This window comes from Pygocentrus nattereri, chromosome 21 (assembly GCF_015220715.1).
Source record: "Pygocentrus nattereri isolate fPygNat1 chromosome 21, fPygNat1.pri, whole genome shotgun sequence".
In the NCBI taxonomy this organism is placed as follows: Eukaryota; Metazoa; Chordata; class Actinopteri; order Characiformes; family Serrasalmidae; genus Pygocentrus; species Pygocentrus nattereri.
In genome coordinates this window covers 16,655,748-16,681,162 of record NC_051231.1, presented here as the reverse complement: position 1 = coordinate 16,681,162, position 25,415 = coordinate 16,655,748, and the positions used below count along the sequence as shown (strand labels likewise).

The 25,415-nt window shown below is 40.8% G+C and overlaps 1 protein-coding gene across 6 annotated transcripts in view; it reads right to left on the bottom strand.

Moving 5' to 3' along the window:
• The window catches only part of iqsec1b (IQ motif and Sec7 domain ArfGEF 1b), a 288,526-nt gene that overhangs the window by 125,985 nt on the left and 137,126 nt on the right, over positions 1–25,415 (bottom strand). The window contains exon 1 of one of the 6 annotated variants that reach the window (XM_037532233.1): positions 10,411–10,484. The exons of the other annotated variants lie outside the window; for them this stretch is intronic. Coding sequence (XP_037388130.1) covers positions 10,411–10,433 — 23 coding nt within the window. The 5' untranslated portion in view covers positions 10,434–10,484. Of the gene's footprint in view, positions 1–10,410; positions 10,485–25,415 lie in introns of those variants that run through there. 6 annotated transcript variants of the gene reach the window in all.

Genomic DNA, 25,415 nt, shown 5'->3' with positions numbered 1-25,415 from the left:
ATAACTAACCCAAGGGACAGGCTTTCCTTCCACTCTGTTCACCCTTTAACTCAATAACTCATTTCATTCTGTCTGCTCCAACAACTGGACTAGCATACCTCAGACTGCAGCTCACTACAGTGGAGGTGAGGGACTGTGTTTTGCACTATTTGAACTTTGTATGTTGCATTATTGCCATTTATTTGCAGAATATCTGTATAATAGTGACAACTCATACCTTAAGATTTCTACAGGTTTACCATATGCACCATTACATTACCCACCACAAAAGCCTTAACGTACAGATTCTTGAATATACACCATTCTGCCAAAATTATTTGCTTATCTGCCTTCACACACATATGAACTTCAGTGACATCCCATTATTAATCTAGAGAGTTTAATATGGCCCACCCTTTGCAGCTATAACAGCTTCAACTCTTCTGGGAAGACTTTCCACAAAGGTCAGGAGTGCACTTATGGGAATTTTTGACCATTCTTCCAAAAGCATATTTGTGAGGTGATGTTCATCAGAAGGCCTGGCTTGCAGTCTCCACTCTAATTCATCCCAAAGGTGTTCTATAGGGTTGAGTGCAAGCTACTCAAATTCTTCCATACCAAACTTACTCATCCATGTCTTTATTGACCTTGCTTTGTGCACTGGTGCACAGTCATGTTGGAACAGGAAGGGGTCATCCCCAAACTGTTTCTACAAAGTTGGGAGCATGAAATTGTCCAAACTCTCTTGGTCTGCTGAAGCATTAAGAGTTCCTTTCACTGGAACTAAAGGGCTGAGCCCAACTCCTGAAAAACACCACCACCAAACTTTACACTTGGCACAATGCAGTCAGACAAGTACTGCTCTCCTGGCAACCACCAAACCCAGACTCATTCATTGGATTGCCAGATGGACAACGTGAGTGGTCACTCCAGAGAACATGTCTCCACTGCTCTAGAGTCCAGTGGCAGCACTTTATTCCACTGCATTCAATGCTTTGCATTATGCTTGGTGATGTAGGGCTTGGATGCAGCTGCTCAGCCATGGAAACCCATTCCATGAAGCTCTCTACACTGTTCTTGAGCTAATCTGAAGGCCACATGAAGTTTGGAGGTCTGTAGCGATTGACAAATTCAGCGACCTCTGCACACTATATGCTTCAGCATCCGCTGACCATGCTCAGTCATTTTACGTGGCCTGCCACTTTGTGGCAGAGTTACTGTCGTTCCCACTTTGTTACACTACCACTGACAGTTGACTGGAATATTTAGTAGCGTGGAAATTTCACAACTGGGCTTGTTGCACAGGTGGCGTCCTATCATGGTACATCGCTGGAATTCACTGAGCTCGAGAGTGGCCCATTCTTTCACAAATGCTTGTCTGCATGCCTAGGTGCTTGGTTTTATACACCTGCAGCCATAGAAGTGATTGGAACACCTGAATTCAATGATTTGGAAGTCAATACTTTTGGTAATGGTGTACTTTAAATATATAGAAGCAAATACCGCATTTCATTACTTCCTACTTCTGTAAACAAAGCTTGCACTTTTGGTAGTTTCAATTCTTTCTATAAACATACCATTATGCTATGAATATATACTCTGCCTCTGCAAATCAAATCGTACATGTTAATTTGACTTGGACCGAGACAGAAGGAATTCACATGTGCCACTAGTGATGCTCAAGCGTCAAGTATTAACCAAATGGCCACAACTAAAAAGTTATTTCTTGGCATCACTTTGCACTCCACTTAAATACAGGACAACAGAAAGAGGCATATTTTGCCTACCTTGCTAATACAGAGGGCCAGTCGAACAGAAGTAAGCCAGTCAAAAGCAGCATGCTTTGATGTTAAGATGTTAAGTCCTTCTACCTCAGGTTTATGACCTCTAGGGACGAAACACTAGGACACATTTAAGGGACAATTTATGACAATTTTATTTCTTGTCATTTGAACAGAGAGTTAACAGTAACGGACAGATAGCAAGCATTTCTTGCCATAGTATGGTTCAGGTATCACGCGTCGAGGCACCACACTGGGTACCAGTATCAAAGTCAAAAACAGACCTAACTGCTACACCACTGTACACTACACAGCCTGTCTTTAACACCAGCTACCTGCAGCAGCCAGAACGTAGTGTTTTCATCACAAAGTAAAACAGACAATTACTCAGCAGAGAAAAGCTGCCTACTAACAAAACCTATCAGGACATCCAACACTAGCATTTTAATGGATTTACAAAGTCAACAAACAATATTTTATTTATAAACAACCCAGACACACCTGAGACAGACAGAGCCTCGCACAGCTGGGATAAAGGCACCATTAGGAAATTATACCTGGCCAATTTGGAATATATGACACTCATTATGAATTCATTAGGCTGTCAGGAATTTTTAAATTTGTTTTTCCAACCACATCTTGTGGATCATGCAGATGTTCTGCAGAATAGCAGCCAGTGCTGTCCAACCAAGTGATCAATGCATCAAATATTAAAAACAGGTGTTTAAATATTTCATCATCATCCATTTATAATTATTTGATAGGATCAAGGGCACCTCTTGACAGGCACGTTTCAAAATGATTTGCCATGGTGGATTTGGAAACAATTTGGATGCATGACCAAGTAATTATTTAGATATATATATATATATATATATATATATATATATATATATATATATATATATATATATAAAACTTTTTTTTTCTTATACACATACTGAAATATTCAATGTGAATACAAATCTCAGTGCATCCTCTCTTTCAATTTCAGTTAGATTCATATGCAGGCAACACGACTATAAAAACAAAATGACAATACAATTTCAGACATTATCATTACACTGAAAAACCAAAATCCGAATAGATCCGAGAGAAATCTTTATTTAAAAAGTGTAGGTTGTTATCAACTGATAACAAAAACACTGATAAGCCTTGACGACAAGACCAGCTTGGTGGGGGGGTGTGACCTCATCTGTCAAGCATGGTGGAGGTAGTGTTATGGTGTGGGTATGTATGGTGCCAGTAGAACTGGCTGCCTTGTTTTTATCGATCATGTGACTGCTGACAACAGCAGCAGGAAAAGGTCTGAACTGTATATATCTGTATTACAAATGACAATTCAAGACTTTTGCCCAATTATTTTTAAGATCCTAAAAATGGGGGAGCTATGTATGAAAATAGTTATAATACCTACAATGTTCACCCAATTGGGATGTAAATACTCTCGATTTTAAGATGGGGGAAAAAAAAGGATACAAAAATGAATTATTACATTTAGAACTTTGGTAAAATGCCTTTATTACAAGTTCATTACTGGAATGAGTGTCCTTAGTGCATTTAAGCCAAACAGCTGTATTGAGGTAGGACATGTCTAGTTAGAGCAAAATTTCTGTCCACTATTGTTCTAAAAGTGTAAAACAGTGCAAATAAAGAAAACTCCCATGAGCAGATGGGTCCACATGTCTGGGATTGTGTGTGTTATGGCTGACATTCCTTAGCAGAGACACACACATCTGCTATCAGCCAATGTAACTGTAATGAGGAACGATGCTGTGAGCCAACTAGTTGGATTCTGCTCTACTGGCCTGCATGCTGGTGTGTGTGTGTGTTTGGCTAGCAGGCTAGTGTGTATGCCTCCCTCCAGCACAGCACTGCACAATGCCACCTTACATTAGCATTGTTATCGCTGTGCTCTGTAGTCCCAGATCCCTTTGCTAAGCAAAATATTCACATTGCGATAACGTTGATACATACTGCTGTTTTGATGTCTTACGTTAACGGTATGTTAATGTACTGAACTGTTAGTCACAGTTAGCTGTTAAAAATGCTTAGTACTTTTTTTAGTCATAATCAATTCCCACACATTGTGAATTTCCCCACTGTGGGACTAATAAAAGATTATCTTATCTTACATTTCCCAACTGCTCTCCCCATCATACAATGCTACCAAGCCGGGATGAGGAAGCCACCATCCATCTTCTCGAACTACTGCAAACAGCTGCTAACTGCCAATTATGTTATGTCAGTTTACACTGTGGTTCTTCAATACACTCCTCAGGGAATCCCAGTGGGTCCACATTTTTGCTCTACCCCTTTTATGCAAGCTAAGTTAGACTGAGGGGCCCTGAGGACCTGATTAAGGATCAACAAGCTAACAGACATTGGCTAGCACCCACTCCCCCCCCCCCCAAGTGACTGGTGGAGAGGGAGGGCCATCCCAACAGCCCAGAGTAAGTGAGACCAATTATTCCCTTTTGGACTCCTGGGCCACAGCTTGGCAGTGTCAAGGAACACCACAAAATCTTCACTGGTAGATTGCAAGACTCATTTTCATATTGCACCATCAGGAATATTTCTTTTATCCACTTAAGGCAGAACTGAAAATTCAAAGAACAGACTACCCAATCAGAAGAATTCTGATGTGACTTAATAGCAACATTTTCAATAAAAAGTAACATTTACATATGAATGGGCAATGACCGTGAGACCTGGATGGGTGTGATTGGGAGGAATGGACTCTCTGATCTGAACTCGAGTGGTGTTCAGTTTTTGGACTTCTGTGCAAACCACAGTTTGTCCATCACGAACACCATGTTTGAACACAAGGATGTCCATAAGTGCACATCCGTGTCATCGGACTTGCGGCCATGTGTTTTGGACACTCGGGTAAAGAGAGGAGCTGAGCTGTCAACTGATCACCACCTGGCGGTGAGTTGGATCAGGTGGAGGGGGAAGATGCCGGTCAGACCAGGCAAGCCCAAACATATAGTGAGGGTTTGCTGGGAACGTCTGGCAGAAGAACCTGTCAGATTGATCTTCAACTCACACCTCCGTCAGAACTTTGACCAGATATCGGGGGAGGTGGGGGACATGGACTCAGAATGGGCCATGTTCTGCGCCTCCATTGGTGAAGCGGCTGACTGTAGCTGTGGCCGGTAGGTAGTTGGTGCCTGTCGGGGCAGTAATACTCGAACCCGGTGGTGGACACCCCAGGTGAGAGATGCCGTCAAGCTAAAGGAGTCCTACCGGGCATGGTTGGCCTGTGGGACACCAGAGGCAGCTGGCAGGTATCGAGTGGCCAAGCGATCTGCGGCTTCAGTCGTCGCCAAGGCAAAAAAACGTGTGTGGGAGGAGTTTGGTGAGGCCTTGGAAAGTGACTAAGTTGGCTCCGAAAAGATTCTGGCAAACCGTCAGATGACTCAGAAGGGGAAAGCAGTGTGCCACTAGCACTGTATATAGTGGAGATGGTGTGCTGCTGACTTCGACTGAAGATGTCATTGGGCAGTGGAAGGAATACTTTGAGGACCTTCTCAATCCCACAGACACGTTTTCCAGTGAGGAGACAGAGTTTGGGGACATGGGAATAGGCTTGTCCATTACTGAGGCCGAAGTCGCTAAGGTAGTTAAGAAGTTCCTTGGTGGCTCCAGGGGTGGATGAGATCCGCCCTGAGTTCCTCAAGGCTCTGGATGTTGTGGGGCTGTCTTGGCTGACACGCCTTTTCAACATTGCGTGGACATCGGGGGTGGTGCCACTGGATTGGCAGACTGGGGTGGTGGGGCCTCTTTTTAAAAAAGGGGACCGGAGGGTGTGTTCCAACTACAGGGGAATCACACTCCTCAGCCTCCCTGGTAAGGTCTATGCAGGGGCACTGGAGAAGAGAGTCCGGCTTATAGTCGAACCTCGGATCCAGGAGGAGCAGTGCAGGTTCCGCCCTGGTCCTGGAACACTGGATCAACTCTTCACCCTCTCCAGGGTTCATGGGAGTTTGCCCAACCAGTCCACATGTGCTTTGTGGATCTGGAGAAGGCATTCGACTGTGTTCCCTGGGGTATTCTGTGGGAGGTGCTTCGGGTGTACGGGGTACATGGCTCTTTGCTACGAGCCATTCAGGCCCTGTACAAAGAGTTTGGTTTGCATAGCGGGCAGTAAGTCAGACTCGTTCCTAGTGAGAGTTAAACTCTCAGGGAGTTTGTCTGCCCTTTGTCACCGATTCTATTCATAATTTTTATGGATAGAATTTCTAGGCGCAGTCAGGGGATGGAGGGTGTCCGGTTTGGTGACCTCAGGGTCACATCGCTGCTGTTTGCAGATGATGTGGTCCTAATTGGGGACATCAGGCCGCGAACTTCAGCTTTCGCTGGAACGGTTTGCAGCCGAGTGTGAAGCGGCCGGGATGAGAATCAGTACCTCTAAATCCAAGACCATGGTTCTCAGGCGGAAAAGGGTGGAGAGGCCTCTCTGGGTCGGGGATAGGCTCTTGCCTCAAGTGGAGGAGTTCAAGTATCTCGGGGTTTTGTTCACGAGTGATGGTACAAGGGAGCAGGAGACTGACAGGCGGATTGGTGCTGAGTCAGCAGTGATCCGGGCTCTTTACTGGTCTGTTGTGGTAAAGATAGAGCTGAGCCATAAGGCAAGGCTCTCGATTTCCCGGTCGATCTACGTTCCCACCCTCACCTATGGTCATGAGCTTTGGGTAATCACCAAAAGAATAAGATCACAAATACAAGCGGCCGAAATGAGTTTCCTCTGCAGGGTGTCTGGACTCTCCCTTAGAGATAGAGTGAGAAGTTCGGTCATCCGGGAGGGACTCGGAGTAGAGCCGCTACTTCACGTCGAGAGGAGGCAGCTGAGGTGGTTCAGGCATCTGGTTAGGATGCCTCCTGGACGCCTCCCTCGGGAGGTGTCACAAGCAAGTCCACCTGGGAGGAGACCCTGGGGAAGACCCAGGACACGCTAGCGTGACTATCGCCCAGCTGGCCTGGGAGCGCCTCGGAATCCCCCTTGGAGAGCTAGTGGAAGTGGCTGGGGAAAGGGAGGTCTGGGCCTCATTGCTTAGGATGCTGCCCCCGCGACCCGAACCCCGGAGAAGTAGAAGATGATGGATGGATGGATTCACATATTGATCAGCTTTCCATTTATTATTTTGCACAATAAATATATTTCTGATTTACTTTGGTTGTTAAAAATTGTCCCATTAAAAAGTGAAGTCAACCCAGAATAATAAGCCACTGATTATCTCCAAAAATAGGTTAAAAAATTCTATACAAAAAAAAGAAAAAAAAAGAAGAAAGGCCACATCGCATTTAAAACCAGAATGACACAATCGGGATGTCCATAATAGTTAGATCACAATATTGATTTACAAGTGACGTACCGTGCAGGCTTAGTCGAAGGGAGAGTGATTAGTCATGGGCTTTCCTGAGAAATAAATAACTCGTGACCAGAGTGACCTTGAGAGGAAGTCACATGACGAAGTCTCAATCCTCCCCTCCCCTTCCCCCTCCAGCCGTAATGCAGCGGGATACACACAGCCAAACGAGGCTGAGGAACAGATGGAGTCGTGGGCCATCTTACGCAACCACACAGCTGCGGCTTAGGACATGACTGACTGCCTGTTTTTAACTCGATTAATGTGTCACAGTGCTAAAACAGTGGAAATGCAAACAATGTATTGTGGACTACACGTGTACTTTAGCATCCAACCTTCTATTACAGACAACTAAATGCATGTTATTCTGTAATCACTCATGCCCAAATTAGAAATTCTGGGTCTAAAGTTTTTAAAATTTCATATAGAAAAAACCAATCACTGCCAGTAAGGTTCATATTTAGACTCTTATTCTGACAACTTTGTAATCCGGAAGATCCAGTGACATTCAGAGGCAATGGTGAAATCTCGAACTGTAGCACGGGCCCTTCGAGCTTTGAGCACAACTCAGCTTGACCCGCCATCCTTCAAGGTGCGTGGAAGACAAGCATAGAGAATGTACACTGAAGACACATCTTTTCACACAACACTTAAATGAGCATTGAATTATAAGCTGCTCTTATATATTAGATTTTATTTTATTGCACTGTGTATTGTAGTTTATTGTATTGTATTGCATTGAACGGCAAAGAGTTCTGTGTTCAACTCTGTTCCTTTTCTCTGGGTATCTACAGTGATTGTTTCTAGCAGTATCTGAGCTCAGGACTGTCTTTTCCTCTAACCTATTGGTAACAAGCAAAGATACTTTAGATAGACAAGCACCTCTTGTAAGTTGCTCTGGATAAGAGCGCCTGCTAAATGCTGTAAATGTAAGTGTCAGAGGACAAATGTACATAGCATAATACATATGGAGTTTGGAGAATTTTGTTGTGTGCCCTGGCTGTGTACCACCATACACCATAAATAGGAATATAGGAATACTGGCAAACATTATACTGGCATTTATATTGAGAATACACAATACTTTAACTTACACAAACCAGAATATGCTGGTTTGTGTAAGTTATAGTTTTTTTTTTTTTAACAAACCACATTTTTTTCTGTTGACAAATCCAGCTTAGACCTAGATTCGCAAATACTTGCATGACGACTACAGAACGATGCATGACTTCTGAGGTCTATTTACGTAGCTCTGTCAGGATTAGCTTCCAACATAGGCAATTACCCTTAGAGTTGTTAGTCATTTTGCTACATATTTTAATTGCATCATAACTACACACCGTGGCTCGTTATGTACTGAATTACAGTTACATTCGGTTCACACTCCGTATCAACAACTTAGCCAAGCCTACATGTTTAAGTTTTGCTATTTGTATCAATTAAAAAAAAAAAAAATTCTGCAAAATGAATTTTTCTGCACACTTTCTACAGAAAATATGGCAAGATTTCTCAAAAGCATCTAAAGGTGAATTCCAGGGCTGATCTACTATAAATGACACTTATTTTTTTATTTACGTGGCTTTGGAATGTCTGACTAGCAGACTGATGTTTATTTTGCAAGTAAATTTAATGTTTGTCTGTTGAAATGAGCAAACAGTCATGGACTCCAGCAGGATATAATGAACACACGTTCGCAGTAACAATTTTCACCACCAGAGGCAAAAAAGTTTATAACTGAAAAATACTGAATAACACAATCATTAAAAGTTTTCATTAAAAACTAAAGACTAAAAGTCTAAGTTGCAGCTAACATGTTCCACTGTTGATATGCTGCTCCTCAAACTGAACAAGTATGCAGTGACCAGAGCAGGAGAGTGAAAAAAAAAGCATTATCTCCATTTCTTATTTTATTAACATTCAGATTATTTAATTATTAAATTTTCACACTTTATTGTAGGCTTATTTAATATTTACTAATGTTTTAATCAGCCACATTTTTTGTTCTTATTTCTCATTTGGGCAAAAACCCAAAAAAAGGTGCCACAGTCAAAGTTATATAGTAATATAGTTATATAGTAATAGCATTGTTTTGCACCAATTCTTTATCATCTATGCAACTTTAAGGTACATATTTTGAGTGAATGAATTTTAACCAACTAACCTTACATGCAAGCATTTTCAACCTTTTGACAATATATCTGCTCTTATTTTAGTGATCTAAGAGTTCTACCTCTAAGGTTTACATAACAGGAGGAGTGGGTGATATGGCAAAAAATATATCATGATACTTTTCCTGTACTACATTGCATCAAATCCAGTTAACAGGCATGTGACAATTTATTACGATATAACAAGCATTGACATTATTGCCCACTCACAAGAAACAGCAACGGCATTCATTTATATTTGCACTTTACATTATATAAATCTGAGCAGTTCTTCAACATGACAATACACATTCTGACTTAAGTACGAGCATTTCCATTCTGTCAACAAAAAAAAAAAAACTATTTCTCTGCTTTCTCTACATTAAACATGCTACATGCTTCTGTTACCGCCAACTTCTTTTTATTGGAAAAAAGGCTGAAGCAAGCCAATGACAGGAGCTCTCTGTACAGCATATGCATGGACAGAGACAAGCCACATGACTTAATAAGCTTAGTGGTGAAGTGCTGGAGAATTTAGCTGTGTGTCAGAAGTAAAAAGGGCTGGAGCAGAATCACTGGTGCGTTCCTTCAGCCTAACGGCAGCAGTGCTATGCAAAAAGCTGCTATATATGGTTTCCAGAAATAGCAGGTGTGACATCAGCACTACATAAAAATAAATAAATAAATAAATAAAAGGGAAAAAGTCCAGTTGGAATATGCAAGCTGCATCTCATCCCCCAGCTTAGGAGAGACAGAGAAAACAACGTAGACATGCGGGGCACGTTCAGCCTCTCACATTGCAAACGAATTAAGTCACGCAACAAGACACAGTGAGAAATAAATTACCCCATAACAATACCCACATTGAGAAATAAACCATACCTGCTGTGTGAATCGTCTTAGCACAAAAATAACAGTGCATCTGAACTGTGCAATATAATCTCTATGAAACACAATGCGGATGACTCCAATGGAAATGAACTCACAACAGTGACTAATATGCATAACTGCTATTTAATCATACAGCATTTCTGTTAAAATACCACTCCAAACAGCGATACTGATTAGAGTGTTGACAGGATTGAATGACACACACACACACACAATTTTCATTAAGTATACAGTACTCACTAGTGGTAGAGTCTGTAAGCCATTGTGGAGCTGTACCGTTGTGTTAAGCGCGGGAAAGCAGAGCTGAGTTTCAGTCTAGCGCATGCTGCTACTAACACACACACACGCGCCAACAGGCTCGGCTAGCTCATTCAAGCTTAGCCATGAGGGGTGGAGCTTGCTGAGTGGGAGAGTCTGAACATACAAAACACACACTCACTCATACACACACACACTATATACATATATGTGTATATTATATATATATATATATATACACATATATACACACACACACACACACATATATATATATATATACATACACAGTATGTGCTCTTCTGTCCTCCACTCATTACCTGTATTAATGGCACCGTTATCTGTATAATGGACACCTGCCCACAACCTCAAACAGTCACACTCCAAACTCCACTATGGGAAGACAATCTGCAATAGGCAAGCAGCTTGGTGTGAAGAAACTTCTACTGCTACTGTGGGAGCAATAATCAGAAAATGGAAGACCTACAAGACCACTGCTAATCTTCCTCGATCAGGGGCTCCACGCAAGATGTCAGCCCGTGGGGTCAAAATGATCACAAGAACGGTGAGAAGAAATCCCAGAACCACACGGGGGGACCTAGTGAATGACCTGCAGAAAGCTGGGAAGAACGTTACAAAGGCTACTGTCAGTAATACACTACACCGCCAGGGACTCAGATCTTGCAGTGCCAGATGTGTCCCCCTGCTTAAGCCAGTACATATCCGGATGCGTCTGAAGTTTGCTAGAGAGCATTTGGATGTTCCAGAAGAGTATTGGGAGAAATGTCATATGGTCAGATGAAACCAAAGTAGAACTGTTTGGTACAAACACAGTTCGTCGTGTTTGGAGGAGAGTGAACGCGGAGTTGCATCCAAAGAACACCATACCAACTGTGAAGCATGGGGGTGGCAACATCATGCTTTGGGGCTGTTTCTCTGCAAAGGGACCAGGACAACTGGTCCATGTACATGAAAGAATGAATGGGGCCATGTACTGTGAGATTTTGAGCGCAAACCTCCTTCCATCAGCAAGGGCATTGAAGATGAAATGTGGCTGGGTCTTTTAGCATGACAATGATCCCAAACACACTGCCAGGGCAACAAAGGAGTGGCTTCGTAAGAAGCATTTCAAGGTCCTGGAGTGGCCTAGCCAGTCTCCAGATCTCAAACCCATAGAAAACCTTTGGAGTCTGTGTTGCCGACAGCCCCAAAACATCACTGCTCTAGGGGAAATCTGCATGGAGTGAATGGGCCAACATACCAGCAACGATGTGTGCCAACCTTGTAAAGACTTACAGAAAACGTTTGACCTCTGTCATTGGCAACAAAGGATATATAACAAAGTATTAAGATGAACTTTTGTTATTGACCAAATACTTATTTTCCACCATTATTTGCAAATAAATTCTTTAAAAATCAGACAGTGATTTGAATTTGATCTGAATTATTTTTTCCTCATTTGGTCTCTCATAGTTGAGGTCTACCTATGATGTCAATTACAGGCCTCTCTTATCTTTTTAAGTGGGAGAACTTGCACAATTGGTGACTAACTAAATACTTTTTTCCCCCACTGTGTATATATATATATATATAGACATTATAGACATACATACACACACACACACCACTTTTACCACATTTACAGGACTAAAGAAACCAAGTGATGAAGCATTTCAAGTGTAATTTTGTCCCGTTCTTCCTGCAAACAAGGGTTATGGTGTACAACAGTACATGTATCTCTGTTTCATTTTACACTTAGAGTTGAATTGCAATGAAAGGCGTTTCCGGAAAACAAGAACGCCCAAATCAGGAATGCCCACTTATCATTCAGTGGCCGATACGTCTGCAAAACGGCTTCACTCATCGGGGAAAATACATCAACATTTGACAAGACATTACCAATACTAAATTAATATTGTTTCTACATATTTATATAATGAGTATTTGGCATTTAAAAAATATGCATAAATCTACAGCCTCTGGTGATTTGTAGAGTTCTGTCTGTGTTTTATGATCCCTGACTTGAATTTGTGGTCTGAATGCCCATCATAACGGTAGCAATCAGCAGTGTTTTCAGCAGTACTACGCAATCTGCTCCAAACCAGCCATTACTTAAATTATTGTGTAATAACGCATTATAAGGTTAACATCCCTAATGAGAACATAGAAATCATTAAGAGTTTCCGTTGATTCTTAGAGGTTTCTAATGTGTTTTGACTTCATGGGTTGATAATGTAAAGGAATGATTTAGCAGGTGACCTAGTGACTGATTCCTAATGCATTTCTAATTGTACATGGAAAGTATTGGTATCCATTAGGAGGCAAAATTTTTTTTTTTTTTAATTCTAATGGTCTTTCATTCAGCAAGGGTTACAGTCATGCCGCCAACTTGCACAATATAACTCTGGCAAGGTTGAATATTGCTAACTATCAAGCAACCATGTGCTTATTTTCCACAAGTTTTAAGGTCGTATAAAAATGTTAATGTAACAGTAAACTTACCGACATCAGAATCTATAATAAGAGCACAGTGTTTTAAGGCCACTAATAAAAATAAAAATAGTAGACTGAGAAGTCATAATATTTCAAGACAAAAATCGCATTTTTTGAATAAAACTAATATTTTGAGAAGAAAATCCTAATATTTCGATGATAAAGTGGGATATTATCAGAACTTTACTTTGCAAAAGGAAGCAGCACCTCCGTGTTAAATGAGGAGCGTTGAGTTGGTGGAGCTTTACTTTCATATAGATTCACCCATAAAGAAACACTTCGTCTCCCTGTCTGTCCTGCACATCAGCACCAGCTTATCATTAGTATAACAAGTGGCTGAGCAGGAAACTGTCCATTTTGTTGTAAGAGCATCGCATGCAGGGACATCTACATGGCTATCGTGGCTACATCTCCACACCATTCAAAAGAGAGCATTCAATTTCACAGACAGTGAAAATGATAAACAAAACCTGATGGTGAGGAAATCCAGCGCGCTCGGCATCTTCACAATCGCCAGTACAGCAACTGAGACCCCATTGCAGCCCCCCCTACAGTTAACAATCCAAGAAATATTGCGATTTTACTCTTGTAATTTTACATATTTAATAACTAAATTTACAACTTTATTCTCAAAAGTTGACTACTTTTATTTTTATTAACAGCAGCCCTAAAATGCCATTGCAGTTCTGTTTATTCAGCAACATTACTGTGGCTTTTACTCCAAAGCCCACCTGATCCTGACATAACTTGAGGGGCGTTCCTGTGGGAGCATGTCTGCATCACAAACACACTCATATGGTGCTGCAATTTGACCCGCCTCCTTTAAAATGCACCCCACATTCTCTGCTGGGGAGAGGTCTGGCCAGTCCAGCAGCCGCACCCTCTTCTTCTTGAAATATGTATGGGCATCTGGAAAAGATGTCATCTTGAAGGCAGCATAAGTTATTCCAAAATCTCTATGTACTTTCCAGCATTAATGATACTGGTAACGGTCTGGATGGCCATGGCATCATACTGATTCACCATAAAGGGTCCGAATCCCTTCCCATCTTTCAGCAAGGAACATTGTTTTTAAACATTTAAATAATTTTCTCACATATTTATTGGCAAACTACACCCACAAAAGACTAAAGGCCTTTCCTGGAGGCTACTTTTGTACCAACTATGATTACAATCACCTGTTGGCATCACTTGTTATAAATCACATTGTTTTATTATTTTACCTCATTACTAGCTCTAAATTTCACTCATCGCAACCCTGAGTAGCAAGACTGGATGTATATGTACAAATGAAATTAAGGCACCCAGGCAAAACTTGAAATATCTTGTTTATACTGTCTACAATTAAATACAAGTCAAAGTAACTTTCAGAAATCACTGCTTACTATTTTAATTTGCATATTCAAATATTTTTCTGATCTGGGGTTATAGATATAAAGACAGACAGACAGATAGCCTGACAAAAAGACAGGCAGACAGAGATGCATAAAATGTATTAAATAGGCCTACAAAAACTTTGAACTTTAATGAAAAGACCATGGGTCAAAGGTCACTAACGGCGAGATCTCTCACACAGCCATTTTGAGTGAGTAAGTTTGATGGACTGAATAGTCCACCAACGAAAAGTACCCAGCCAACACCATCATGCAGCCAGAGATGATGGATGACCAATGCATACTGTAAGCTGTAACTTTACATCTACAAGGTGACCTGCAAAACAGGAGTGTCCAGAGCGGACAGTAAGTGTACACAGGTTAAAGACTAACAAGCATTTTGAACACAGCTCAGCTGAAGCTTTTTGGACACACTCTGCATCCCCCTCTCACCAGTTTTAGTGGTGCTTGTGGACCAGTGTGTTTATGCAGACAGTGACTCTGCACCTCATCAGTGGCGTGGCCAAGGGATCCAGAGACCCGATTGGTTTTCTGGTAGCTATGGTAACAAGGGCGCTTTGGGAGGCAGGTCCTGCCACTGTGAATATGCTGTAATGAAAACTGAAATATTCTGTTTGAATAAGTATTCATACCCCTGCGCTCTGAAAGCTTCAAGCTTTGAAAGCAATCCCTAACAAAAACATTACTACCTCTTCACAGGATATAACCGCAGAAAGCCAGTTGGATATAATATCTGTGAACATTAAAGGCGCCCTGCACTCAATGTGCTTTTTAAAAACAACGTGCACCTGGATTACTTAATATGATTATATAGATTGCGTGAAATTACCTATCAAAGTGCAAATTTGACATTTTTCCGTGCCACGTCAGTGGCATTTTATATGCTGCGCTGTCCAGCGCCAGTAAAGATCCAGTCACCTTTACCTTCCTTTAAAAAAAAAAAAAAAAACCTTAGGTTATATTCATCCAGTGCAAATTGACATTGTAATGTTTTTACCAACAACACTTAAGCATTGAACTTGATCATTTTCCTGTATCTAGCCAATATGTACTGTTCTACCTCGTGTACAACTCAGAAAATTAAAATGCACAAAAATGACAGAAAATGTTTGATTTCATGTAGTGTGACAATCACTGGCTGTGAATTCAATGACAACAGTGACAACGCATTCATTTAAGACAAAGCAGATGGTTGTTATACAGAATAACGGCAAATTAAAATGTATTGACACTGAGATTTCCTATCCTGTGTGAATAGGTGAAAAATTAGATTTCCTGAGGTAAACTGGCATTAAACCCCTCTCCATGTAAAAATAATCCTGTGCAAGTAACGCTTTAGTAAGTACTTCTGTAAAATATTCATGGGACACACCTTTTTCTGAGCAAACTGCCCCCCCCCATTTTAGTAATTTAAAATTCAACCTATTAGTTAGATCTCCCCTTTCACGCAACACTACCTGTGCTAGGAGGGTAAAGACGAGCACATGCTTCTGAGTGATGTGAACTGTTACTGCGTGTTATTGAACTTGGAAACAGAAAAAAGAAATCACAATTTTGTTGAGTAAAATTTCATTAGTGATGAGTGAAATTACATTAAATCTAACTAAAATCACGGTGATATTTGGTTTCTTTTTGCAGACTTCCAGCATAAATACATTTAGAACTCCACTTAGGAGAACTTATTCATTTGTGTCACTGACTTACAGTAACATTGATTTTGGTTAGCCCATCACATTGAAGCTAAAGATCCAAAATGAAGGGGCTAATTTTAGCTTAAAAATTCTTAAAATGGTTATAAACACGGGAGGCAACAACATGTCAGGATCTTGATTAAATAGTATATCTATTTTCAGAGTTTTTGACTGAAGACTTTTCTAGCTTGCTAACTGCTCCAATGAGAAGGTTTGCTTCTAATGATGAAACCTATTTAACAAGGCAACGTGAACTACTTTCTCAATTGTGACTGAAGGAATTGGCCAACAATGTGCTGTAGCATCAGAGAATTCACTTTTCCCCCTCTGTTAGCAACTAAAGAGCTAATGAACTGTTGTGCAAACAGATAAAGCAGGTAAAGGGTTTAATTATATTTAGGAGGTTGGCAGATGGTGCTCGACTCAAGTGAGTGATTCTGGCAAATGCACAGTAATAAGGCTTTTCAGAAAACAAAATTCATTACGGGATTGATCATTTGGGAACACAGATAAAGGATGAAAGAATGAGGAGAATGAAAAGTACTTAAATGGCCATAGGTTAGTCTGAAATCTAGTCATCTAAATGGAGACATTTAAAGGTCATGAAATGGATATTACTTCAGCTGTAATGCAGAATAGAGTGCAGTCATAGCTTCTCTAGCTGGATCTGGAGTTTAAAGCATGCTGAGAAGTAACAAGTTTAAAGGCAAGGTGGCCACATGTTCTCTCTCAAGGGCTAAATCAGCTGTTGCATTAGTTCACTTGTAGAGCTACACAATAGTGATATTTCAGGAGACTGCAATACGCAAAGACTCCTTTAACCAACAACAACCCTTTTTTTTTTTTTTTTTTTTAATAAAAGTTGCATAAAGAAGAGAGCAGATTTGACCACCTTTAAAGACATACAAAATGCCTTGCACCTAATTTAGAATTTGAGCACAGTTTGTGAAATCAAGTGCCAGTCTACCGGTACCTAATTTACATAAAGCATGCTCTTATTAAATGTTTTCGTAATGAGCCAATAAAATACAGCATTCAACGACAGATGAGCCAATGGCTGTGCTTGTAGATATACAGGGAGATTCAATCAAAAGAGGCCCTGAATATTCTGTTGTAATGCTGGTTATGATGAAGCAATCTGATCAAAAAAATCCGCTACATAGTTTGACGCATGTGTAATTGATCACCTTACATGGGATACTGGAAGTGATCATTTTCTGCCAGACACATCTCAACACGGTGCTCCATGTTCCTGAACGTTTTGGCAGGCATATCGGGGCGGTTAGCAGCAATTTCACGTTGCATATTTTCCTGCATCCTTGCTCATTCAAAGCCCCATATACTGAGAAGCACATGGCATGTTTTGCTCAGATTGCTTCGCACATGGCATGTTTTGCTCAGATTGCCTAACCCGAAAAAGCCAGAATATATCAAGTGAATCTCCCTGTACAATGTTAAATAACAAATTGAAGATTGTAGAACTGCATAAAGGGATTATTTTTCAAAAAATAAATCAATGCTGCATTTTTTCAGTGCATGAGACACTGCTGCACTAGCTGTGTTTTGTATTTTTGTTCAGTATCGGTAATACAAAACAAACGCACATTAAATTAACTGTTTAAACCAATGTGCATGTTGGATAAGTGCATCTACTTTTGTACTGAATTGCTATTTTTATTCTTATTGTTGGTATTATAAAATGATAAGAGCTTTGCTTAGCTGACAGCTAGTTGCCAAGCTTATGTTTAAATTAATACACAGTCTCAACAGATACGTTTTATTATCTTTAAGATAAAAATGATTAATTAAACTATGTGGACTTGTTTTGCGGTCAGATGAGTGTACATTACACAAATAAGGACCAAAGTGTGACAAACATGATGGTGGGCATACATTCACTCTTTAGAGCTAAAGCAGTTCCTGCATTTGTTCAATTATTGGGATGCACAACTTGTTAACTTATCATAATCAGGCTTAGCAGTAGTGATTTCAGAAAAGTGCAATATGCAAATGAGCCCTCTACCCAATTAAAGTTTCTTTCTGTGGGCTGTGAGCATTTGAACCAAACACAGGTGTTCTGATGAATGAATACCTTCATGTACTCCAACAAAAGTAAAATATTTTGATCAATATCATGGATGTATACTCCTAGAAAACGCATTGATACCAACAACTGACACCACTTAATACCCTGTGATGTAAGCCCAGTAAGACTAATCAAGTGGGCAGTAAACGAGAGTCTGCTCACAGCGAATTGTTGAACTGTTTGAGTCAGACGCAAATTTGTTTCTCACTTTAAAACAATCCACCTTAGCATATTCCCACCAGGCATACACGGCACAATTTTACCCTGTTTTTAAATAATCACTTTCCTTATAAAAGTGGACACGTAGACTAGCAAAATTATGTAGACAAAAGTCAACATTTACAGAACTGTATGTCTGCATGTGCCAACTTTACTTGCAGGGGATAAAAACTGGCTTTGTAAAAGACTGAAGGGACTACTATTGTTCCCATGTACATCAATGCCTAGTTTTAGTACACAGTACAGCAAAGTTAGTAAAGCAGCTGTAGCACAGTTTCTCAGCAGGTTTGCTCAGTACTTGGACATAGCATGTAAAACTCAACAAGTGAGCTTTTCGGATGCTTTAAGCCTGGGATTTGATTTGTGCAGTCACTGTGCTACAGAGACCTTTGTTGAAAGAGAAAGAGCAAAACAAACATACAGCTGTGCAGAAGCACTTGTGATACGGAACAAAACCTGCTCTTCTCCACTGCATTGCTATTCGACATGACATATAGCTACCTAATGCACTTAATTTAAAATCAGCTAGATTTTAATTAAGCTGTAAAGTTTGTCACTATTAATGCACCAATGTTTTTTTTCCTTTTTTTTTAATATATTGCAATGTGCATCACAATTGCAAGATGTAATATAATCACAACTCTAGTATTTCATGCACATTATGAAGCCTTAGCAGCTTGGAATAGGAAAGATATATTTCAAAAGAAATGCAATTAATGTGATATTTTTAATGAAACCAGTTGAGGCATCCATTAGCAGACAAGCTGTGGATGTACGCTCGTTGTGAGATCCTGCCGCTTGTGTTTGTGAGGCTACTGAGTCAGTCCCACAGGGAGTCCACTGCAGCTCCTGTCACCTAGTAACTACAACATCTCGGCACCATGACAGCAGTTGTCATACAAGCACCCCAGCATACAAGGGAGTGCTGAACTACTCCACTACACTTCTGCTACTGCCTTTGCACTGAACACACAATTGCATTCTAGAGCTGTCACTATTAATTTGACACTATTAAATTGTCTGTAATAAAGTAATCTGATTATTTTTTGAAAATTGACAAAACTTGCAGTGCTTCCCATCCAGTCAGGTTTTGATAAGATACAAACATCAGGATATCACACGGAGTCTAATCTATAATAACCCATAAAAATGATCCGATACAAGTCTATAACCCATTTTCAAATTTAAAGGTTTGAGTAACATATTCCGCCACCCAGACAACTTCTGTTTCAGGGAAGCCCTGCTTATTTTAGCAAGATGATGCCATCTACATTTTGCATGTATTACAACAGCAGTGCTCTGTATTAAAATGGTCCAGGTGCTAAACTAGCCAGCCTGCAGTCCAGATCTGTCAACATTGAAATCATTTGCTGCATTAGGAAACTGAAAATATGACAAGTGAGACCCCAAACGGACATCCTATTTTAAGCAGAAATGAGAACAGATTTAACTTTCAAAACTACAGCAACTGATTTCCTCTGTTCCCAAATGTTTAGTATGTTTAAAAAAAAAAAAGTGATGCAACAGTTTTTATTTCTTTTGCTGGCATTAAATTCAAATGGGCATACATTTCTCAAAAAGCAATTTAAAGTCCAAGCTTCAACACTTGTTTGTCTTTGTACCATTTTCAATTAGTGTTTAAATGATTTGCACAGCAATACATTGTTTTTATTTACCTTTTACACAGCATCCCAACTTTTTCTACAAAAAGTTCTACAATTAGAATGCATTCCTTCTGTATCTACATCATTTTATAACTCCTTTTACCCTATTCTTCAACAGCTTGGACCCCCACAGGACCACTATAAAGCAGGTGTTATTCTCAGTGCTGCAGTAACACTGATGTGGTGGGGGTGTGGAAGTGTGTTGTGCCTTTACAAGTGGATCAGACACAGCAGTGCTGCTGCCATTTTTACAGGCCTCTCTTACACACACAACCCTTGTTGGTCCACATTTTAGATGTAAAGTCAGAGACAGTAGTTCATCTCTTGCTGCACAGTTTATGTTGGTCATCCTCTAGCTCCTCATCAGTGGTCATAGGATGCTGCCCATAGGAGCTAATCACTATTAGGTTCAGCAGTGACACTGAGGTGTAAAAAAATTCCAGCACTGCTGTGTCTGATCCACTCATACCAGTGCAAAACATACTAACACACCATGATATCAGCATCACTGCAGAGATGAGAATGGTCCACCACTCAAATCATACTTGCTGTCTGGTGGTCCTGAACATTAAAAAGAGCCTAACAAAGTGGACTGTTCAGTTCAAAGGGATAAACCGAGGCTGGAAATCATGTAAAAAAGGCTAATTGTTTTTTTGACACATAAATAACTGAACTTTTAACAAAATTAAGAAAAATTTATAATACAGGCACTTTAATGAGGCGTTATACCCCTGTGTAAATTGGCTTGTTAGCGAGCCTGGGTAGCCGAGCCACAGTCAGGGCCTCCAGAGTGTAGGAGAGTGTGCTTGTGCATATACGTGTGACAAGAGAGGTTGGAGCCATCAGTCACTCAGCACAGCCCTAAAGAAGCTGTCAAACAGAGTGGCAGGAGTGAGTGGGATTTTAAATTCAACAGAACACACACCCACACACTCGCAAGCCTGAATATCCGCTGTGCATCAGCAGTATAGCCATGCTGAGTGCTGTTCTATTCCACATCTCAAAAGCAAAAGCCAGTGAAGCTTCCCAGCTGGAGAGACAAACCCGCTGCTTCTAAGACGCTGCCGCTTGTTTTGACAAACGTATTGTGTTATTATACCTTCCCATGTGCATTCATACGTACACACACACACACACACACACACACACCATTTTAAGTAACAGTTCAGCTAAAAACGCTAATGTTGTAAACAGTACACAGAAATACCTGGCTACCAACTGGCATTTAGCAAACATCAGGCCAGATCAGTGGCAGTTCTCCAAAACACATTGAGTTGTTGCATTGTATGGTTTTTTCTTTTGGTTAGATTAGTTGCACACTTTGCAATGGCTTAAGTGTAAATTAAACGTCGGTATCGCTCAATTAACTCAGGGGTTAAACCAGGCGCTGGGCAGCAGCTTCATCTCAACAGCAAACAGGGCTGAGCTCTGAGCTGTAATTAGATGTAATGTCAACTGTTTTTAATCTTTGTGAAATGTATTCATGTATTAGATGTGATGAACTAAACCTCTAAACTGTTGCACATTCTTGCCTCCCAAGAAGCTAATGTTTTTTTGTTTATGCATGTTTAAATGATAGTCCTGCTTTCTGGCTGATGTTTTGGTCACTTTTGAATGTTGGTGGTGCTTTCACACTCGTGGTAGCATGAGAGACTCTACAACCCACACAAGTGGCTCAGGTAGTGCAGCTCATCCAGGATGGCACATCAATGCGAGCTGTAGCAAGAAGGTTTGCTGTGTCTGTCACCGTAGTGTCCAGAGGCTGGAGGCGCTACCAGGAGACAGGCCAGTACACCAGGAGACGTGGAGGAGGCCGTAGGAGGGCAACAACCCAGAAGCAGGACCGCTACCTCTGCCTTTGTGCAAGGAGGAACAGGAGGAGCACTGCCAGAGCCCTGCAAAATGACCTCCAGCCGGCCACAAATGTGCATGTGTCTGCACAAACGGTTAGAAACCGACTCCATGAGGATGGTATGAGGGCCCGACGTCCACAGATGGGGGTTGTGCTCACAGCCCAACACCGTGCAGGACGCTTGGCATTTGCCAGAAAACACCAGGATTGGCAAATTCGCCACTGGTGCCCTGTGCTCTTCACAGATGAAAGCAGGTTCACACTGAGCACGTGACAGAGTATGGAGACGCCGTGGAGAGCGATCTGCTGTCTGCAACATCCTTCAAGATGACCGGTTTGGCAGTGGGTCAGTAATGGTGTGGGGTGGCATTTTTTTGGAGGGCCGCACAGCCCTCCATGTGCTCGCCAGAGGTAGCCTGACTGCCATTAGGTACCGAGATAAGATCCTCAGACCCCTTGAGACCATATGCTGGTGCGGTTGGCCTTGGGTTCCTCCTAATGCAGGACAAATGCTAGACCTCATGTGGCTGGAGTGTGTCAGCAGTTTCCCAGACCTGAATCCGATTGAGCACATCTGGGACACCATGTCTCGCTCCATCCACCAACACACCACAGATGCTTTAGTCCAGGTCTGGGAGGCAATCCCTCAGGAGACCATCCGCCACCTCATCAGGAGCATGCCCAGGCGTTGTAGGGAGGTCATACAGGCACGTGGAGGCCACACACAATACTGAGCCTCATTTTGACTTGTTTTAAGAACATCACATCAAAGTTGGATCAGCCTGTAGTGTGTTTTTCCACTTTAATTTTGTGTGTGACTCCAAATCCAGGCCTCCATTGGTTAATAAATTTGATTTCCATTGATGATTTTTGTGCGATTTTGTTGTCCGCACATTGAACTTTGTACAGAACAAAGTATTCAATGAGAACATTTCATTCATTCATATCTAGGATGTGTTATTTGAGTGTTCCCTTTATTTTTTTGAGCAGTGTATATACACAGACACAGACACAGATACACACACACACACACACACACATATATATATATATATATATAAATACACACACACACGTCTCTCAATGTTCGACTGATTTACGAGGCTGAAGTCTTCTCATTCTCCAGCTTCTCGTTCCACCTCTCTCATTGCAGATTTAACGTACTAGAAAAACAACTGTGCTGTTTATAAATGCGAATAAGTCCATTCGTCTCCGAATGTTCGCCTTAAATCTCTTTGCCTTTTCGCAGCTAATACAGAGGAGAGACTTCATTATTATGTGACCTGCAATCTGCATGCCGGTTTCTCAGTCGTTGAGAACCAGGGTTCCGTGCTCCATTACCACTGGATCTTATTTCACCCTAACAGTGCATGTTATCGTAGATGAGTGGCAGCCTGCATTTAATGTGCTCCAAACATGAGCAGGGATTGAGAGCCTTCTAGTTCACTTGCCACATCACTTCCATTTGATCTATTAATAAAAGATATTTCAGCTATTTAAAGATATTTAAATCATGATCCATAATTCATTTACATCATGGATCATTGCAAATACTTCGCATTAAAACTACCATGTCACATTAGGAAAATTATATATATATATATATATATATATATATATATATATATATATATATATATATATATATATATATAAATAAATTACACACACCCACACCCATTATGGAGATAGATAAAAAGGAGAGGGAGAATAAGAAAAAAAAAGTGAGTACAAAAGAGAGAAGAAAGTGAACAGGACAGAGGGGAGAGTGGGCAACAAGAGAGGATAAAGAGAGTGAGTGCAAGAAAGAGGAGAGTGGGGTAAAGATGTGTCAGGCAGATAAAGCAAGAGGCAGAATAAGTTAAAAATAAATTATAATGTATTATAAATTATAAAGGAGTTAAATCTATGTAATATGTATATTCATGGCAGTACAGTACTACTAAATAAAAAAGGAAACAAAAGAAAGTGCATGCTAGAGAGAGGAAAGTGAGAGAGCACAAGAGATGATGTTAGAAATAATTGAACAAAGTGAGAGAGCAAGAAATGAAAGCAGAAACTTTATAATAATAATAAAAAAAAGTGTGTGTTCGGTATCTCAGTCTATCAGCATGCTGGTCTCCTTATACACAGTCTCCCTCCGCTGGATGGATGGCACCTTGTGCTGCCAAAGCTCTCAGTAACACATGATCAGTTGACATGATCACTGAATTCATTGTCTTAATAATTAAAAGGTTCAACATTTGCCAACTGACCCAGTTTATGCTACAAATGATGTAATGGGAAGACGCACATTTGAAAGAATCTTACACATGCAGATACATGAGCACACTTAGCTGAGCCTGTTTCTTAATTCAATCCAAAAGCAGAACAGTGCAAAACCAACTATTTTGTGGTGAGACTCAGCAGACAAGCTGGAGCTAAAACCATTTCAAACAGCACAGAATTTCTAAATACCATTATTTCTTAAAAACCCATCATACAGAACCATTCCTTTATCATAAAAATCAGTGCCTCTCCTCAAAGGAAAAGGAAACAAGTTGAAAAGTTAAAGCTGGCCAGTAGGGGGCAGTGTTTTTACACATCATGGGCTCTGGCCAACACCTTCAAAATTACCCTGCTGTGAAGTTGATGAACAAATCAGCAAATGTGTCCAGATGATCAATTTGGACCATATTTCACATTTAGCAATGAGGAAAGCAGAGGGGGAGAAAAATGAAAAAGAAAGGAAAAAGAAAATACTGGCTTTGAGTCCAACCACTTTTGTCTCAGCAGGGAAGATGAGGAAAAAAAAGACTGTAGTAATAGGAACAGAAACGAGATTTGTACAGTACCTTTAAATCAATCATACTTATGTAGAGCCCTGTAGTAAATCTACTTCAAGATATTCATATGAATTCTGAGAGACTCGCAGTATTACCACACTCAAAACACGAGGCATTTTCCAGCAGGCAAAGCGATACGATTGTAAATCCATGATCATGCATTCAGTCATTTTCATCGTTTAGTGAATCGTAGCGTATCCGAGTACCTGTGCTGAAACGGCTTCTCTGCTTGTAAGAGTGCCAAGTGTGATGAGCCAGAGCGCATGGGTGGGGCCACGAAACATGCAGACCACATTCGTCAAACACAATTGCTGCAGCATCACATCATAAGACCGGTCAGATCCATTTGTATGGGCATTTTTCCACCACTCATTCAACAAGAGCTCATCCAAAAGGAAACCATGAGAACTTACGGTTCTAGTTCATGCCCGGGAAACAGCTGGGATTGTCATAACCACAGTTTAAGGCACTCTAAAGCATATAATTCAGCAAATTAGGTACCTTGTTTGCTAGTAGCCTGACATGAAACACACTGCAATATTCACTCAGAAAAATCACTACATTTACCCAATCACTTTTAGAATCAATTTTTTTTGCACTAGTGTAATGCTAACAGTGGTGCTACAGCCGCTATGCATATAACACAGCCTACAACTCTTTGTAGCACATTCATGTAAGATTGTCTGCCTGCATACACACACACACACACACACACACATACACACACACAAAATGTGTGTGTGTACGCTCACAGAATTAGGCA